General features: G+C 41.3%; 1 protein-coding gene across 2 annotated transcripts in view; it reads right to left on the bottom strand.

Moving 5' to 3' along the window:
• Positions 1 to 20,853, bottom strand: part of PTBP3 (polypyrimidine tract binding protein 3) — a 105,142-nt gene that overhangs the window by 39,974 nt on the left and 44,315 nt on the right. For both annotated transcript variants that reach the window (XM_054033234.1, XM_054033233.1), the window contains 3 exons: positions 20,447 to 20,522; positions 12,849 to 13,018; positions 10,844 to 10,990 (listed from right to left, as the gene is read on the bottom strand). In XM_054033234.1, the coding sequence (XP_053889209.1) occupies positions 10,844 to 10,990; positions 12,849 to 13,018; positions 20,447 to 20,471 (342 nt within the window). In that variant the 5' untranslated portion in view covers positions 20,472 to 20,522. The remainder of the gene's footprint in view (positions 1 to 10,843; positions 10,991 to 12,848; positions 13,019 to 20,446; positions 20,523 to 20,853) is intronic.

Below are 20,853 nucleotides of genomic sequence, written 5' to 3'. Positions count from 1 at the left end.
TTGATGTGGTGTTTGTTTTTCCCCTTTATTAACTTCACACATATAGACAGGAAGTAAGTCTTCTGAAGACAGAACTGTCAGCCAGATTGCTTTAGGTTTGATTAGGAATGTGTGTTCTATTTATAAACAACCACGTGTACTTTGGATATACCTAGCCTCAGCCTGCTATTCTGTACCCTTTCACATTCCTGAGGTATGCTGCAACACGCTCTGTGAGGCAACTCTAAGTAGACTGCAAGCCAATGGGCCAACTCACCAGCCAGTGCATCAAAACCACTTCCAACCAGTTTTCAATCCCTATTCTTCAGGAATTGAGTTTTATTTTTCAAAAAGTTCAGACTATAAATCATGCCCTTTCTCCTGACCTGGAGTCTCCTACAAGAGTGTATCTACTCCCTCTTGGCTCCCCAGGTCATCTGCCTTTCTGCTCCCTTCTGCTGGAGCCTTCCTCCACCATACGGACTTCCAGCCTTCTCAGCCTGCTCCCTGCGGGGTTGCATACTCAGGCTGTCTGCTTGGAGGCTAAGGAGAGCCCCACTTCTTCCTAATCTCAGTTTGCCCTTTATATCCCACCAGGCCTACTCTCAACTTTCTACCATGTGACTTCTAGGACCTGGAAATGTGAGCTAAGCCCAGCACAGGGTGAAGCTGAGCCCCAATTCCCTTAAAAGCCTCATCCTGGGACACTGATACTATGAACTGTGAATGCAGGCATAAGCGGAACTAGTTACTCCCAACCCCTCTACCAGACCCTCTAAATTGAAATCCAGAGGCAAGAGATAAGAAACATGAGTACAGAAAAATTAAATGGCAAAAAGGTTATCATTAATACAGAGTTAAGGGTGCCCAGTGATAGTGTGGGCTCTTCTAGAACAGCAAGTCAAACTTCTGAAAACCAGGACAAACAGAATTAAGGTAAACGTCCACACAATTTTAACAATCTTAATCTAACACAATCTTAAAAGCTGGGAACAGTTACTGGAAATTACTCCAGCTGCATTCACTGTGTTAGGTGAGCATATTAAATGGTGGAGGAACAAGTTGGAACAATTTGGAAGAGCTGTGATTGTGATATGAAGAGACCTGGGAATTTGTTTAAAGCACATTACAGAGCTGTGACACTGCTATGAAGAAATCTGGGTCAAAATCCTTGCCATGTGCGTTGTCAAAGGAAAGGTATCTGTACCTACAGGTTCCCAGTCTGCATCATTTCAACACAGAGTTGTGTATGTTGTGTCATAGCAGGACACTGGGATTTTTTTTGCCATGGGTACTGTCAGTAGTGAGGTGGGATATAAAAGCAGTCTGTGGATTTAATAGTTATATGGGAAAGGCGAGGTTACTTACACCGTACGGTAAGTGGAGTTCAAGATATTTGTCCCTATGGGCACTTCACTTCAGGTGCACATGTATTCCATGCACCTTTGATAGCAGATTTTTGGCAGCAGTGCCTTTTTGGCCCACGCGTGCTCTCCAGGCATCCTCATACCCCATACTGAGGAGATATAGAGCCATGTGAATGAATCACCCTTCAGTTCCTTGTCCTCTACAAACTCTCACAATACAAGAGTTCAAAGCAGAGGGGATGGAAAGCAGGTAGTGGAGCAGCACTCATAGGGCCAAACATCTCAAAGAACTCCAGTTACTGTACAAGGTAAATAACCTCTCCTTTTTCAAATAATGTCCCTTTAGGTCTGCCACTCCAGGTGACTCCCAAGCAATATTTCCTGAAGAAGGCGGAAGCTTCAGAGAAGATTCTAAGACTGATGGCAGAACTGCAGTGCTGAGAGGCACATCTGCTCTAGAGGCATACACTAAAGTATAATGTTTGGAGACAGTATGAATGGAAGCCTAAATGGCAGCTCTGCAAAATTTCTGCAACTGGTACATGTTTTTAACAGTGCCATGAAAGTAGCTTGAGATCGGATAGAATCTGACGTTGGGGCTGTTCCAGATCCTCAACCAAAAACATCAAAATTGATGACCAGCGGAGGAAGGCTGGGTAGTGGTAATCAATACAGAAGACGGATTACTTTTCTGATAACTAGATCTCTTCTTGGGTGGCTCAGTAGGCCGATGGAAGGTACGGAATTAGACTGGTCAGGATCTCTGAGCCATCTGTGACCTGCTAACTCTTTTGCACAGGTGTGTAGATCCAAAGTGAGCAGTGTGGACCTTGAACCCTTGAGGGTGTGGCAAAGACTAATCAGTATACTCATTGAAGAGCTTACGTATGTCAAAGGGAAGGTCCTCTACAGTGGCCTGAACAGTAGCCAAGACCCTTGTCAGGAGCTGATCCTTAGTGATGATCGCGTTCCACTGGTCGGTTCTTGATGTTCCAAGTGGACAGATATTCAATAAATTATATTTGCTGTAGTTGATGTGATTACATTTTAAAGGTTGGTAATTTGCAATCTTGTACTGTAGCATCGTGAAAGAGTAGCTCTTGCAATCAAAGACATCTGTGCATTTTTGGGTCCACCATAAAATGATGCCCTGGAATGGTATCTGCTGTGCTTGTTGAGAGCATCAACCACCAAAAAGTTAGGAAGAGGGTGTGTAAACAAAAATTCGGAATTTTTCACTGGAACAATTTGTCAGCTCTTTTACATGCAGGTGAGACGGTGACATGAGGTCTCTGAAACGGTTGGCCCTTGAGAAGACATAGGCTTTTTTGGAGGCAGGTTCTGTCTGAAGAGATCTGGTTCTTCCTTTCCTAGAAGCCCTACTGAGTAACCTCTGTGTTTTTGTCCTGCAAAGATCTTAAGGAAGCTTAAGAGCACACCGTTTAAAGTGCCCCAGTGTGGTGGTCACAAACATAGCAGCGTGGTGAGTCTCCAGCAGAGGGGGCTTTACCAAGGCTATATGACAGCTACAGGCAGTGAAGAGAGAGAATCTGAACTAAAATGCCAAGACCTTCATCCCTGAACAGGGTTAAAAACAGAACAAGTACAGAATGAGAAGGTATTGACAAGAGGAGAGAAGAAGAGAATAAACCAAGTGTCTTATCCACCACACTGAAGTGAGTTTATTTTCATCTCATCTCCTAATTGTGTTGTAAATATTACTGTCATCTGACCAAGCATTATATTTGCCACGTAAAAAGGGTGGAATTGGGACAGAGAGAGACTCTCCAACAAAATGTGGTCCATAAGAGAATGTGCCAAAGAAGCAATCCCCAGTATGACAATGAGAGAACCACTGCTGTAAATGAAAATTTTTAATTCTGATACTGAACTGTAATTGTGTCACACAATATGCTTTTCAATTTTCATCTTGATCATCATGAATACACAGCACAACCAGTTGTCTCTAGAAGCCACACAGGAATAATACGAAAGTCTTACAGACATGTATTGCTACCTATCTATTTACTTTCATACAACTGTAGATTTTCTGCTAAATAGGTATACAAGAACACAGGTAAATTCTCCAACATGCTGTGCTCCAGAATGCACAAGCATATGAATTAAAAGATTAATATTTTTGATCCCAATGCTTCTAAAGATACTGTGCTTTCCACGTAAACCAAGCTTCAATAACTCCTCGAGGCAGGCAGTTTTGGTATTTTTACTTTTATCAATGGAGTAACTCAACATGGAAAATCTGATTCTTATTTTCTGCTAGAAAGCCCATGGAGTCCACAATGGAGATGACAATTAGGGAGCTATTAATCCTTAGACCAATACCCTGGGAGACTGTTCCTGAATTATGACTTCCAAAGTCATTAATATTAACAGCACAATTAACAGAATTGTGAGAAAGAGGCAATCAGCATCTAAAGTTAAAAATAAAAATTGCTTTTAAAAATATAAGGAATCTGGAAGATAGTTATTCCACAATGACTGGAGTTTCTGATTGCCTAATTATGCTGAGGGCATCATGAGGGCAGCTTCATAATCTTGATTAGAATCAGATGCAAGGCTCTGAGATGGACAGAGGATTGCAAGGCAATTTTTTCTCTGATTATCTCATATGTTTACCATGGTGGCAACTTGAAATTCAATGGAACTGAGGCCTGTAGGTAAGCATGCAACTCTGGAAAGACCAATTTCATTCCCATCTTCCTCCATATGATATTAAGATATATACATTCAACTTCTCAGTTCAAGACCATCTCTAGGTCCTCAAATATCCTCACACAAAAGGAGAAAAGTAGTATGGTTTGAAAAAAGATTCTTTTAGCAGGCATAGGTATCACCTGTGCTGTTGCCTAGAGTATCAACTGAAAATTTATATTATTAATAGTATGCCATTTAAAAAGTCATGTGCCACTTTAGATTTTAGGGAAGCCATGAACTACCACACTTTTTGCAAGTTCTCTCATTGCTGTGATGAGGCTAAGACAGAGGGACCTGAGTTGCTAGCATCTGCCCTAGCAGAAGAACAGTAGGAATGTGTAATAAGATCTAATTTTGATGTGAAGGTAAATATTTAGTAGGCCTATGTCATACAGTCACCAGAATCCAGGGCTGCCAAGGAAAACATCAAATAGCTCTATGCAGAACCTACACCCTCACACATCTGCTGAGCTGTTTAAGCTGCATTGTCTTCAAATGGCTGTCCTTTGGTAACAAGTAAATACATTAAAACTGGCAGAATTGTATTTCATGCTGTATATTGTTAGACAACCCCAATATACTAGATAGGCGAATCATCTCGAGGCATGCCTTGGTGTTTAAGGGAGCTGGAGGACACAGGCAAAGGTAGAACCTCTCCCTTTGCAAGGCTTAATTTGTGCAATAGCATCAGTCCCTAAAAAAGTCTCCAGAACCCTTCTCTTTGCCACTGTACAAGTGCAAAGGTCCCATAAAATAGAGATATTAATCCCGAATACTGATCTGAAAGTCCATCACAGAGAGGCTCAGAGAGAAGATGAGTCTCCTAACTGGTCTATCCCTTACCATGTCCCAGAGCAGAAATCTATTCCCCGGTCACACTGCCAAACATCTAATGAAGTCTCCAGAAATCTTCCTCCTGGAGAAATATTTTGCCCTCTTTTCCCTCCCAAAGCTGCTGTATCAAAAGTTCTTCCAAAATGAAAATGGAATTTTTACCTGGTCATCTTTCCAGGTTTTTAAACAAAGTTGCTACCTGATCTGCGGTCACCAGTTTGGTGGTGAAGTTCATGGCACACATTAACGTATCAAATACAGAAAGCTGCATGCGAGCATTTACATGGGATTGATTTGATTCCTTCATTCTAAATTGACTCACTGTGATAGCCTATCCAGGCAGGGAGAAAGAGGAGACAGGTATCTGAAAGGCCATACTACAGTCTTTCAAAGAGAGCAGCCAAAGTCTATCTGGTCTTTATGTAAAAAGATAAGTTCAAGGGGGATGAATGTCTTGCCAAGAGACTCTATTCCTATCTCTACATTGGGGAGCTTCATGAGATCCTTTGAAAAAATGCTAGAGTTAAAGAATTGTTTGCCGAGGAGCTGTAAAAGAATAGTACAGCAGAAGCCTGCCCTGAAACATTTCAAAGGTTTCCATGTACAGTTTACTGCTTTTCTCAGACTGGGAAAAACTAGCAAACAATTAGCTGACAGAACTAGCCATCACCTTTTCTGCTGGCTCCTCTATACAAGCAGGGTAAACTGCTGTTACAGCAGCCTCTGACACTGCCCAACTCAGAGTGAGAAGCCACTGCAGAATCTGTCAGCCCCATAGTAAACCGTTAACCTACTTTCTAACCGTGGCCAGTGACAGATGCTTCAGAGGGAATGAACAGCACAGGGCAATTTCAAGTGATCCAGCCATTGATGAACCTATCTTTCAGGAACTCTCCAATTCTTTTTTGAACCCAGTTGTATTTTTGGCCTTAACAACATCCCATGACAATGAATTTCCACAGGTTGACTGTGTGTTGTGTGAAGTACTTCCTTTTGTTTGTTTTAAACCTGCTGCCTATTAATTTCATCAAGTGACCCCCTAGTTCTTGTGTTAGGTGAAGGTGGTAAAATAACATTTCCCTATTCACTTTCTCCATCCCATCCATGATTTTATAGACTTTTATCATATCTTCCCTTAGTCGTCTCTTTTCTAAGCTGAATAAACCCAGTCTTTTTAATCTTTCCTCATATGAAAGCTGTTCTATACCCCTAATCATTTTTGTTGCCCTTCTCTGTACCTTTTCCAATTCTAAAAAAACATTTTTGAGATGGGGTGACCAGAACTCCATACAGTATTCCAGGTGTGGGAATACTGTGGCTTTATATAGTGGCATTATATTTTCTATTTAATTATCTCTTTCCTAATTTTTTTTTTATTATTATTTTTAATACTGCTGCACACTGAGTGGATGTTTTCAGGGAATTATCACAAAGACTACAAGATCTCTTTCTTGAATGGTAACAGTTCATTTAGACCCCATAATTTTGTCTGTATAGTTGAGATAACTTTTTCCAATGTACATTCATTTGCACTTAACACGGAATTTCATCTGCCATTTTGTTGCCCAGTCATCCAGTTTAATTAGATTCCTTTTTAACTTTTCAAAGTCAGCTCTGGACTTAATTAGTAATTTTTTTTTTAATCATCTGCAAATTTTGCCACCTCACTAAACATCTCTTTTCCCAGATAATTTATGAATATGATGACCAGCACTGGTCCCAGTACAGATCTTTGGGGGACCCTGCTACTTAACTCTCTTGATTGTGAACACTGACCATTTATTCCTATGTTTTGTTTCCTATCTTTTACACGGTTACTGATCCAGGAGAAGACATTCCCTCTTATCCCATCATTGCTTCGTTTCAGGGTGGATAAAAATCAGTGGTTTTTAAAAAATAAAACAAAAACAAAAACTGATTTTATTTAAATTAAGATTTTTTTGATAAAAAGGTTTTTTCCTCAAAAAGCAATCTAAAGATAATGTATCTTAATGAAAACTATAGCTCAAAGATATCTCATCATGGAATAGGGATTATAAATTCTAACCCTATCGCCCCTCTGCAAATTTGTGTACACAGAGTCAATCCCTTACTTCTCTCTAAAAGTACAAAGTTTCAGAAAGTTCAATGAACAGAAGATTGTTGGGGACGGAATAGATCTGGACAAGGTGAAGAAGTCTGGAGATAAATGTAAGAACGGAGGGACAGGCAGTAGAAACAAAAGTGAAACTGTTTGAGCAGCATATTCCAGAAGTTTTGAGGTCTTTCTAAGCGTAGCCTGCATTGATTTGAGATCTACCATACCATTCTCTCACTAGAAGGGAAAACCTATAATGGCAGCAGGCCAGAAAAGAGACCCAGTTTGGGAATATTTTAATGAAGTTCCTCTACTTGTGGGTAAGACAGGCATGTGTGCAAAATGCAAACACTGCAACAAAGAAATGCAAGACCAGGCTGCCCGAATGAAACAACATCATGAGAAGTGTTCCTTCTCAGGAGGAAGCTGCGTTGAAGATGATGAAAGGAACATGTCTGAACATGCAGGATCTTCAGGTTCGTAAACTTTTTTATTTCATACTTCTTTCTTAAGGACTGCCTGTCTTCCTTCTGGACTATTCTTGAATTCTCATTTTTGAGCAAAAAAATATATTTGTTACTCGATGGTACTATCATTGTAGATGCAGTTGTGATAAAAAATAAATAGTTGAAATAGGCAGATCTTCCTTTTATGCAACAAACTCTCCTTTCGGTATGATTGAGAACCCACCCTTCATTAACATGGTTCAGTCATTAAGACCAGGATACAGTCCACACAATAGAGCAGATGTTGCAGGCAAATTGCTGGATGAAGTCTTTGAAAGAGAAATTGAGCAGTGTGCAAAAGGTCCAGAGCAGGGTCCCCAACATGGTGCCCGTGGGTGCCATGGCACCCGCCAGGGCATCTATGTGCGCCTGCCCACTGGCCACCGGACAAGCAACCGCTGAAAGGCCGACAAGAAGCAGCAACGTCAAGAAGCGTCACCGCCGAAATGCCACTGATTTTCAGCGGCATTTCGGCAGCGATGCCTCCTGATGAGGCTACTTCTTGGCAGCATTTTGGCGGCTGCTTGTCCGGCAGCCACAGTCCTCGGCAGCTAGTCGTCTGTTGCCCGCCACACAAAAAAGTTGGGCACCACTGGTCTAGAGGGTAAAATTGTTAACCTGAGTCTTGATGGGTGGAGCAATGTCCACAATGATCCTGTTGTATGTGCTTGTGCGACAACAGAAGAAGGGAATGTCTTCCTTACAGAAACAATTGATACATCAGGAAATGCACACACAGCAAAATACTGCATATTTTTGTGCCCCCCGCGCAGAATAACACAAAAGAAACACAAAAGAAGTCAGGGGCGAGGGACATGCGTCTCTTTCCTGGTTGCCCAGGCTGTTCCAGTTTGGGGGAGGGGGACTGGGTGGGCATGCCTGCGGGGGAGATGTCGATCACCGTCAGGGGCGGGGCTGGTCAACAAACTCGTGTCATACTGTGGCTCGAGGGGCGTGGAGGAGGATAGGTCTTTTTGTTATGCAGGAGGAAGGCTCTGTCCCCGAGGCAGAAACGTAGCAGTCTGCCTGCCTAGTAAAATGTCTAACTTCTTGAGAATTGAAAAAACACTTACCGTATATACTCGTTCATAAGCAGAATATTTTTGGTAAAAAAAGTGACACATCAAAGAGCAGGGGTCGGCTCATAAACGGGTCAACACCAAAATCTGATGATTTTAAACTCTATGGAATCATTGAATTGAATATCTAATACAGGGATCACACAGCCAGTGTAAGCACCCTGGTGGGCCAGGCCGGTTTGTTTACCTGCCGCGTCCACAGGTTTGGCCGATCGCAGCTCTCAGTGGCCATGGTTCGCCGCTCCAGGCCAATGGGGATGGTGGAAAGCGGCGGCCAGCACATCCTTTGGCCGGCACCACTTCCAGCAGCTCCCAGCGGACTGGAACAGCGAACCGCGGCCAGTGGGAGCCACGATCGGCTGAACCTGCAGACATGGCAGGTAAACAAACCAGCCTGGCCTGCCAGGGTGCTTACACTGGCGGGCTGTGTGCCAAAGGTAGCCAATCCCTGTTCTAATGCATTGTCATTTTGTTTACCTGGAGCATCTGCAGGCATGAAGCCCCTCAGCTCTCTGTGGCCACGGTTTGCCGTTCCCAGCCAATGGGAACTGGTGCATTGGCTGGGAACGGCGAACCACAGCCACAGAGAGCTGGGGGGCTCCATGCCTGCAGACGCTCCAAGTAAACAAAACGTCCCGATGCGCCAGCAGCTTACCCTGATGGTCCGGGAGCCAAAGTTTTCCAACCCCTGAAATATAGGGTCAGCTTATGAAAGGTTCATACAGTTTTTGCTATTTTTACCTATCCATTTTGGGGGATGGGCTTATAAATGAACTGGCTAATGAACGAGTATATACGCAAAAAGAACAGGAGTACTTGTGGCACCTTAGAGACTAACAAATTTACTAGAGCATAAGCTTTCGTGGACTACAGCCCACTTCTTCGGATGCATATAGAAGCTTTCGTGGACTACAGCCCACTTCTTCGGATGTATATAGAGTGTCACTCTATATGCATCCGAAGAAGTGGGCTGTAGTCCACGAAAGCTTATGCTCTAGTAAATTTGTTAGTCTCTAAGGTGCCACAAGTACTCCTGTTCTTTTTGCGGATACAGACTAACACGGCTGCTACTCTGGAACCGAGTATATACGGTAACTAAATTAGTATCCGGTTACTGAAAATTCTTTGTTTTTAAGTTAAAGACAACAGCTTTTGTTAAAAAACAAAAAAACCCACATTAACAAAATGTTGCTGGTTAATTGATCTCATTCTCTGGAGACAGAAATGTAGCAGCTTGTATGCATATTAACATTGTTAATGATCCTATTGCTAGCTAACTGTTCCCATTCTCAGTCAATTCCCCCAGGAACATTAAATCTGTAAAGTTTTAAGGCCCCTACGTTGCTGGAGTGATGTAAAGCCTTATAAATGACAGTAAGGGAATCAGCTAATAAGAGCTATGTGCTTTCTCGCTTTTTTTCTGTGCTAAAGTGGCACAATGGGGTTAGATTTTTACTTATCCATTAAAAAAAATGTCTTTGTGGGCAAATAAAACAATTACCAAGCAGTCAATAAAATGTCAGGACAATCAGAACCAAGCACTTCTCAAAGTACACAGCCAGGTCTAGGACAATGATTAGCAAAACGGTATGACTTTTTTTTTTTGCTGTTCGGTGTTCTGTAATGTAATTTAAATGAAAATCAAGGATTGTAACTGGAATGCAGGGTATTAGTTACCAAGTATTTGTAATTTAACTTTCATGTGTTTAGGTAATGCTGAATAGTTAGTGACTTTTTTCTGTTTTGTAGTTTCAATAACTTACCAAAACAATTGAAACTGGTGTGATTATATGCATTATTTTGACACACAACATTTGCAGAATTTTAAATTTTTTTGGTGCAGAATTTAATTGTTTGGCACAGAATCTCCCCAGGAGTATCTTGCCCACATACTTGTTGACTCAGTCATAGAATTGTAATAATTTGTGAGGCATGATTTCCCTTTACAAAAGCTGTGTTGACTCTTCAAATATATTTTATCTATGTGTTTGAAAATTTTGTTCTTTACTACAGTTTCACCCAGTTTGCCTGGTGCTGAAGTTAAGCTCGCTGGCCTGTAATTGCCTTTTTGTATATAAAGAGCTTTTAATGTGCAATAGCAATTTACAGACATGGAAGATGACAAGTCCCTGCCTAAGAGAGCTTACACTCTAATTTATGATTGGATGGAGTAATATCCTGTCAAAGCTGACTACTCATTTTACACTGACAGAAAGCAGTTCATTAATTTAATGTTCACTAATGTACAACTGTATTCATTTTTTAAAATGGAAGTATTATACTTACAGCCTGATTAGGCAGATTGTCAGTCTTCAGTTCTCTGTGATTGGAATACTGAATATAAACAGGCTGACTGCGGAGGTGAGGTGTAACAGGAGTGTAGTAGTTCACCATAGTAACAGCAGCTTCTTCGGAAGCCATTTCCAAGAAAGCCTAAAATCAACAGAAATATTGCAATTTTCAATTTTTTTCTGTTTGCATAACAGACTGAAGAAATCATTTATCCACCAAATCCACCTTATCTGAAAAACTCATGTGAACTAAAAGTACAGATGTGATTTGCTCAGTATTTAAAAACAAAATACTATTTACGATTTATGGTTTTCAAAATACTTTTGAGACTTGCAATTACTTTAGAGTTAACCTCAAATCCTTTTAAAATCTGTACAGTAAAAGAGCCCACAACCAGATCAGGTTTCCATAGAGGCACTAAACATATGATGTATGGAATGCTCTCAACACCCAATGGAAGATGCAAAATTTCTTGTATCACTTTTTAGGTCCCAAATTCAGAATTGCCTCCCATTTCACATTTAGGGTTTGGGTTTTTTTTTTTTGTTTTTGTTTTTTAAAAACCATAATGCTCAATGTTCACTATGCTAATGTCATCATACATACCACAGAACTTCATTAGGACCTGCAGACTGCCCAAAGGCACAAGGACACGTACATTTTTGTATCACTATTTTGCAAGAATTTGTTATTTTGTATATATTAAACTTTGTAAAATCAAGTATGCTGAAAAAACAGTCTTACTTTACACACTTAGTAAATCTGTAGGCTCCACATCATGGTGGTTGTGACATAAAATAAATGCATCACATCAACCAAGAGAGTAATACACTGTCTTGCAAGCACAAACATGTGGCAGGGATAGTTATATTGAACTTTAGTGACTACAGCACCCTGGCAATGAGTTAGATACGTTCCTGGAACCAGTGGTATAGCCAGCTCTTAAGAGGAGGGGGAGCAAACATAAAAAAGGCTCCCCCCCTTGGCTCCTCCTCTGGCCACGCCCCCTTAGAAGGCTCCTCCTCCGGCCGCACCGCCTCTTCCCCCCGACATGGGTCCTCCGGCCCTGCCGTGCCACTCCTGCGGCCCCCCTGCTTGCTCCTCCAGCCACGCCTGCCGTCCCCCGTGGCTGCCGACTGCTGGCCGCGCCCCCATGGCTGCCGGACGTGCTGTGGCGTGTGTGCCCCCACCCCCGCTCCTCCAGCCATGGCTTCGGGCCGCATGCCCCATTCCCCCCCCGCCGGCTGCGCGCGCCCGTCAGCCCCCCATGGATGCCAGCTGCGCTGCAGGCGGCCAGCCTGCACACACACACACACACCCCGGCCAAAGGTGCCGCTTTTGGCAAATTTGCTGAGGGGAAGCAGCTGCTTCCCCTACACCCCGCTAGCTATGCTAGTGCCTGGAACCCAGTGCTGTCCCCAACTACCCAATCATCCAAACATGAGAATATATCTACTCAGTTAAGCAGTACAATGGTGCACAAACTGGAAGCTGGTTAGTGTCAAATGACAACACCAAAACAAATGCCTAAAACACTGGGCTTTATTAAAAAAAAAAAAAAGATTTCACTGTTTATTCAGGGTAAAGCTTATGTTTACTTAGTTAAGCAGAAAACAGTTTGGTTACCTACTTTTTATTTAAAGAAAAACCTTAGTTCTCTATCCTCAGCAGATGTCTGAGAACAGCTGTCAGCATCAGTACTCTTGTACAAGACAGACAAAAAGCATTACTCAGCATGCTGAACATTAATAGGATTATTCTATTTCATCTCTTCCAATAATACAAAGAATGGCATATTATGTTAGGCATTTACACAGATTTGATGATCAATACCACTGCATCATTTAAAAATGTTTTACAACTGATGTGGTAAAGTCTTGAATAATCTATAAAATAATAATTGGCCCTACAATATTTCAGCCAAATTGCAATATCTAAGAGGTAAACTTGTATATAAGTAGTGTTCTCCTGTATTTTACTCATGCAAATAACTACATACCTGGCTTTTTCCTTTCAACATCAAGAGATTGGTTACTTTGCCAAAAGGGAGACCTAATGAAATGACCTCTGCTTCAGTGACATCATTTGGAATTTTACGAAGATGAAGGACACGAGAAGGGGAGCAGGGAGATCTGTCTCCTTTAAATTTCTTGTTGTCATTCCCATTAGCTAGAATATTAGAGAAAGAACAATTACTACAAAATGCATAATTCTGAAAAAGTAGTCAGATGGTTTGTTTCTTTACTAGTATTAAAGGTGATCACCATCAGTAGTTATCAATACTAAAAGAGACTCAATCTATAATCTACTTAATTAAAAACATCAAAAGTAGTTAAAAATACAACATCTGCTCACGATTTCCTCTGCAAACTTGTGTGGTTTTAGAGCCACCAGGTCATGACCCTCTCCTCCAAGTCAGTCTTCAAGGTCCATGTGTACCATGTCATGTACAAGAAGTTAATCAACTAATCATACATTGAAAGGCAGCTGGAGATAGCTGATAAATAAAAATTTGCTCTGTGTTCTATTCTTCTCCATCACCCTTTTTCTGTTGCTTATATTCCTTGATTATAAAATCATTATGGTAGGGAGGGTCTAGTGTGACTAAAGCAACTAGTTAAACTTTGGGTCCGAATATAAACAAACGTAACAAATTCTCACCCATATTCTTGGTTAAAAAACAGGAAACTGACTATATAGAAAGTGTGGTCAAATGCACCTATAAATAAGACACATTTTATTCTCTAATCTTGTGTTACAAGTAGATAAAATTTCAGAAGAGTGATTTGTAAGTTGGCAGTTTCCATCTAAGTGACACATAGGTTAGAAAGCTCTTATCAGAAACCTCAGGATGTCTGTTGTGAATAGCTGGCAAAAGTACATTTTTTGTGCTTTTAATTATATCCCATTGCATAACAAGGAACCAGACTCTACCACATTGTAATCTGAAGGAAGAAGCTGTAACTACAAAACTTTCCCCCCCATATTATCACTGTCACAGTTGAGGGCAACTGTACCTAAATTCCTTTCCATGGTCTACCAAGGGCACCTACTTTTAGGCTTTTGGTTCCCAGCTGTCCCCTCTCTTGAGCAGAGATTCTCCAGGCAAATCACTTGACACAGGTTCTCCCAAAAGTTCATTCTTGTTTGGCACACTGCTCAATACAGTCCCTCTGAAGTTGATAACATTTCCCAGGGTTCACATCATATATTACACCCCTAGAGAGGTTACATACAATCACAGCCCATAGTAATACATAACCTTAGTATTTAGTACAATGGACTCCAAAAATATTTAATTTTAATTCAGTAAGGTTTTTCAAGGTTACGGTAACTGCAGTTCAAGATGTTTTGTCCACAAGGATCCCACTGTAGGTATGCACAAGCCTGAAATATTTTAGCCACCAGTATCTGTTGGAGCTGTGTATGCACGTTGCACACCTCTGCGCCCTCCTCTCCATCAAGGGTATTAAGGGTGAAGCAGACACCATTCAGTTTTTTTACCAATACAGAAATACAGGGAAGAACTCCATATCAATGAATAAGGAAGGAGAGTCATGGGATCCACAGGAACAAAGGCATCTTGAAAAACTTGTTACTGTAAAGTAAGTAGACTCTAAGGAGTCATCCAGAGGGATCCCATTGTATGTGTAAAACTAGCAATTACCTCTCAAGTAGGTGGGTGATAAGAATCCTATCTAAATAACTACTGTAGAACAGCCCTTCCAAACTGGGATTCTGATCTAGAAACTGACACAATGGAGCAGTGATTGGTAAATACAAGAACTGAACTTCAAGTGGCCATACTACAGAACTCAGAAATAGGGATTTCTCCCAAAAGCAAGCTACAGATGTCAGAGTCCTAGTAGAGCGTACCCTAACTTGAGGGGGAAAGACAGTTATTTAATGAGCAGGAAATCTTAATGTAGTTTAACTCATTTAGAGTCTGAGGAAACAGCCTGCTCTTTAGACCTATCCAAAGCCACAAAGTTTGGATGATAGGTTAAATGGCTTTGCTCTAGCAAGATAAAAGGACATAGCCATAAGAAAGTCTAGAGTGTGGAGTTTAGCCTCCACAGGAGATTTAAAAGCTTTAGGGGGTGGAAAACAGGAAGTATATAAATTGATTCATCTGAAAACACAAAACCATTTTTGGTAACCATTTGGATGTGGCTTGAATGCAACCCTGTCCTTATGAAAAACATAGTACAGAAGGCTTGCCACCAAAGTCTGAATTTCACTAACCCTGTGAGCCAAGATAATAGCTACCAAAAATGCTATTTTAACAAAGGGGCGATATAGTGAACATATCATGGGTTCAAACAGAGGGTCCATTAAAGATAGGAGTACAGCAATCAAGTCCCAGGCAGGGAATGGCTCTAAATAGTGGAAATGTATGAATCATGGCCATCCAAAAATGTAACAGAGTTTGCCTCAGTCCATTGGGCAGCTTGTAGTTACATGACATATGCAAGATTACATCTTTAGCTTCTTTAGGACAGGTAAGTTTATCAACCAAATACAATCTGAACTTACTGGTAGAAGTTCTTCAGAGAATGCTGTTCTCTGCTTTTTGGTGTACAGATCCTCAGAATGGGGTCCACCACCAACTGGCCGTCTGTAGCCACTATCTTAAATTCATTTTTGGTCTCTGTAGAAGCTTGTCCCATTGCAAGCCAACAAGGATTGATAGATGGCAATATGAACCTGCAAACTAACAGAGGAGTAAACTTTCCTTCATAGAAGATCTATCTTCTTCGGCTCCTTATGTATGGGTGTAGATTTAGGGAGTCCAGGCATCTTAGACTTCATGAGTTGCAGTCACAATCAAAAGATCCAAAGACCAGGTGGGTAAAAAAAAGTACTCAACCTCTTGGGGTTGGGTGGTGGGTTACTCAGTACCTGCAATTTGCCAATATAGATGTTTGAGACATATGCAGTGGTCTGCCACAGGACCACAACAGGCATGGCTAAATGAACCTGGGATATAGGTGTCTGAACTGTCATTTATTAGACTTCTCCAGCATGACCTCTCGGGGAATCTAAAGTGTCCACCACTCTTCTAAGGTGGTCCTGGAAGGCCCTGAAATAGTTGATTGTAGATTTATTAAAATGGAGTCACAGCTTCCACTGTCCATATCATTGTCAACATCAGTTGAATAGGTAAAGTCCACAAATTCTTCCACAAGGCCATCTCTCTCACTCTTACTCATCACTCAAGCTGCTCTGAATGGGATGGCTGAGCATCCCTAGAAAATTCTTTAAGAGGAGGCAACTATAGTCTATATCTCGATGCAGCTGAATAAGAGGCAGAGGAAAGATGTTGACGGTTCCACAGAGACCAAGGGGGTCAGGACTGTGCCCCATATCAGAAGTGCACATGGTACCACAAAGGCGGAAACGGTTCAAGTCTCGCAGGTCCAGGATAGGTTGCTGACCGCCCTTGGGATTAAAAAAGTAGTTGGAATAGAACCCCTTGTTCCCATACTCTGGAGAAACGAGCTCCACCGCACTACCTCCTGTGCGAGGAAACTCCCATGAGAAGGGTCCCTGAAAAGGGACGGGGAGGGGTAGTATCCCTTCTGGTGTAGACAGCATTGGAAGGGACATCATCTCCTGCGTCACCTGCAGGGCCTTCGGCATGGACAGCACACGGCGCGAACGGAAGCCTCTGCCGCTATCTAGGGTAGCCAGCAGGGAGCAGGTTGGGCTTTGTCACTCCACAGGAGCTTGGGCCCGAAATCCCGACGTGGGTGAAGTTGCCTGGCGTGGGACTTTGCTCACACCCAGTCTTATCCTTTCCCTTGCAGGACGGTGGAAACCGACCTTGCACCATCTTCTTGGGCTTCTTGGTCGGAGCCACGGATGGGGATCGGTGCCGGCTAGTGGACGGTCCCAGTGGGGCACTGCGTACCAAGGTCATGGTGCTCAGTGCCGGATCGGAGCGTTGCTCCAGTGACAGGGTGAGAGCCGACTCCATAAGGAGTGCTCTTAAACGAATATCGCACTCCTTCTTAGTCCTTGGCTTGAAGGACTTGCAAATTTTGCATTTTTCATGAATGAAAAATCCAAGCAACGCAGACAACTGCTGTGTGGATCACTAATGGGCATGATGAGCCTCTTGCAGTGATCACAGGGCATAAAGCCTGGGGACTGGAGCATGCCCTGTCCTGAGGCAAAGTCCCATTCGGGACCTACGAAGTGTCTAACTATAGCTAAGGGATTTATAAACACTAACAGAAAACTATACACACTATAATACAAGAGATAACTAGTTTGTACGAATGAGTAGCAACAGCACTAGCTGAAGCAGCAACAGTTCCAGCACCGTGGCAAAAAGGAACTGGGGGGGGGGAGGGGGAGGAGAACCATCGGCGCTCTATATTCTGCAGCATGTGCATGCCATTCCAGGGGGTGCTGGAGCCAGTCCCCTACAGATACTGCTGAGGGAAAAACTTCCGGCACGGGTGCATGTGGCGAGCACACACATCTAAGTTGAATGGACATGCGCAAGCACTCAAAGAAGAATTACTAGTTCTAACATCTTGAAGGACAGTGACCAGAAACAATCAGTTCAGTTCACTAACTACAAAAAATACTTGTTTTGTATTTAAGACTCGTTGAACAAAGGATGTTTTGATAAAGTTTTTTTCCTTCATGAATCCAGCACATTTAAGGTAGTTTTATTTAACTAATACACATTTTAAAAATGCTGGTTTGTGCATTTTTAAATTGATTTCCAATTTCCATCTAAATGCAGCTTGATACACAAGTAAAAAAGTAATCTAGATAAATAAGAAATGTGTCATTCACTATTTTCTAATGTAATAAAAAGTAAAAATTAAGCATCTAAGGGTATGTTACACTATATCCACACACATTTATTTAAGCTATTACATAGTATATCCTCCCACCAGAACCACCACCAAATTAAGTGTAAATGCTACATAGAGCTGCATATCAAATTATTTTAATAGTTACTAACCAATAAGAATAAATAATATTTTTAGGAAAATAACTAAAAACTATATATGAAAACCAAGATTAAAATGATTATTTAAATCAAGGTTTCCTGCTTGCTGTTAGAAATCAGTTCACCCTACAAAGGAAGCGACATCCAGAAAAAGAGAGACTTGTTCTGAAGTGATAATCAGGTCTGCAGGAAATGTAAAAGCAGCCTCACTGGATTAAAAAGATGGTATCTTTGTCAAGTGTATTATGACCAATGGTGCCTGTTATCCGATATATGTTAGATTTAATATACACCACATCAATAGACATTATGTACATAATAAGTGTTGGGAAGTTATGTTAACTGAATGTATTATGCCTATCCCACAGTTCTGTTTATCCACGTCAAGCGTCCCACAACACTTTGCAAAGATGAAGTCAGCTTTGGCATTAGAAAATAGGAAACTTGTCAAAGCAAAGACTCATGAAAACATTGTACTGAGTACAGTTACGGAGTACTTTCATGGCTCATCAGCACTTCAAATGTAGTACTCAGAACGAGATACTGGAAAGAACAGGACAAAACTGGTACAAACTAGTGGGTTAAGCAGTTTTGTAACTTGTAAAAATCATACTATAAATACTATTAGGTGAAATGCATACCGTCGAAGCATACCTTCTGTGAAAGATGAACATGCTGCAATAATTCACTTCACTGAAGATAGTTATGTATGTCTCCTTTTCATATTGTACTGATTTGTCTTTAGACAATATATTAGGTTAAGTTTGGTTATTTGATCTCTTGAACATTTTTAAGACTGAATGTCAAATGGAATCAAACAATTGGTATTGGTATATTAACTAAAAGGTGTAGCCAAAGTCTTAGAGGTCTTATCAGGGTGCAGTACTAATGAATCTGTGGTACATGGCACTCATGCTAATTGTGCAGATGAATCGATGTTGGTTACCAAATATAGAGGATGCAGCACTGCAGGTGAAGAATGTGATTCTGGAGTCTATTAAGACTCATGGTACCAATGTGATTTCAAAGGAGCCTGCTTAGACAAGTCAGCACTTTTAGCCTTCTCAGTCATTATCAGCAATGGTACCAGTGCTAAGCCCCATCTGGAGATCTTTGCTCCGTCCTGCCTCGGGCAGCAGGAGCCAGACTGACTGACTGAACTAAGGAAGACTGATGGAAAGCTCAGAGTGCTTGATAGAAGCATGAGATCACAGAGTCAGACAATCTCTTAGAGCCCCAGAGTTATGTATCTAACAGCTGGAGCACTCGATGGAACTAATTTTGAAGGTTGGACATTAGGAAAAAGTGCCCAACTGTCAGGGTGGTTAAACACTGGAATAAACTGCCTAGGGAGGTTGCGGAATCTCCATCTCTGGAGATATTTAAGAGTAGGTTAGATAAATGTCTATCTGGGATGGTCTAGACAGTATTTGGTCCTGCCATGAGGGCAGGGGACTGGACTTGACCTCTCAAGATCCCTTCCAGTCCTAGAATCTATAAGCAAGAATAGACTGCTTCTGAGAGGGATTCTCAGATTCAGAGACATATGCATTGTCTTTTACATCAAATATTACTTCAAAGGGACATCACAAGCCCTGTGTGCGCGCACTGTGCTTACAAAAAGAATCATAAATGGCACTTAGTAGGTATACGAGACTTCCCTAAACAAAATAAACATTTTGTATGTGCAACATTGGTAGGCATAGCTCTCTCCAAGAAAAGGGCAGATTTTAAAGTCCGGAGACCTGCCCGCCACCATTGGATCTCATTCCTTGGTACTGAGGAAAGACTCAAAGGGAAAAAAAAAAAGTCTTTTCTAATAAAGGAAACAGACTTAAGTAAAACTTCATAAACTATTAACTTTATAAACTATATAATTACACTACATACTATACATGTATATAAAAACATTAAACTAACAACCCATACAACCACATTTTTGAAGCGAAAGCTGAAGAGATGAATGCTCAGTGAAGCAGGTGGTCTCAAAGAACCAGGCCTCTTCGGCTAGCATTAAGTCATCAGAATTGTTCTGGATTTCATCTCAATCTTCTGAATCACTCTTAACAATGGAATGGGAGGAAAGCATAAAGAATGGGTACCTGAGAATTTCTACAGAGATTACTGGTTTGATCATGCCTCCTCAGAGGAGGTAATCCTTGGTCCATTATATCAATGAAACTGAGTGACTTCACCAGTGCTGAACAAAACAATTTCTGGTGTTTTTAAATTTAGTTCTATATCTCTTTTTGATTATTTGTAGGTCCCACTGCTCTGTAGTAAATCTTTGTTCAGGTTTCAAGGAAGCAGGGAATATGTTCACCAATCAGAATGGGTTCCTCAGGTTCTAATTGGGGGGAGGGGGTATGTAGATTAGTTCTAGAATCCAACACCACTCATTAAACTGCGAGAAGGGTTCACTACAGAGTAAATCTAGGCACTTTTGCTCCCCAAGGGCCTGAATTTGCTCTCTCTGCAAGAGTCTAAGACTCTGGGGGGGCTGCTCATAAAAAGGTTACACGAGAGTATGAAGGAAATAAAGAAAATCAGATTTCCTGAAACTGTGCTAACATTCACAAGCTGTAAAACTATGGTAAACTTTACAATTATTTTCTTAAATATACCTGTAGCTGGAGTAGAATTGCTCATGGTAAAAGGCCCGTTAGCGATACCAGAAGAAAGAAGCTCGTCAGATCCACGCTGAAAGATAAAATGCAAGATTATCAGCAAAGGCACTTCTGGGCAACAGTGAACCTTTTAATATAACTAATGAATGACTTTAATCACTGACTTTCCTAGTTTTACATTTCACAATTGTTTTTAAAAGCTGCCCACCACATATTTTTGTGATATATTGAAGAACGTGCATTTCAACAACGAAGAGAACAAATGCAAATGTTGTCGCCAGCCACATCACTCTAGCTGGCCATTATATTTCAAGGTGCTAATGTTTTCTGAAAATGAGCTTAGCTATATTAAACTGAAGACTGGACTAATCTACTGCTTATTCTACTATAATACAGTTTATATT

The sequence above is a fragment of the Malaclemys terrapin genome, chromosome 6 (genome assembly GCF_027887155.1).
Source record: "Malaclemys terrapin pileata isolate rMalTer1 chromosome 6, rMalTer1.hap1, whole genome shotgun sequence".
Lineage (NCBI taxonomy): Eukaryota > Metazoa > Chordata > Testudines > Emydidae > Malaclemys > Malaclemys terrapin.
This window is presented reverse-complemented; position numbering and strand designations above follow the sequence as displayed.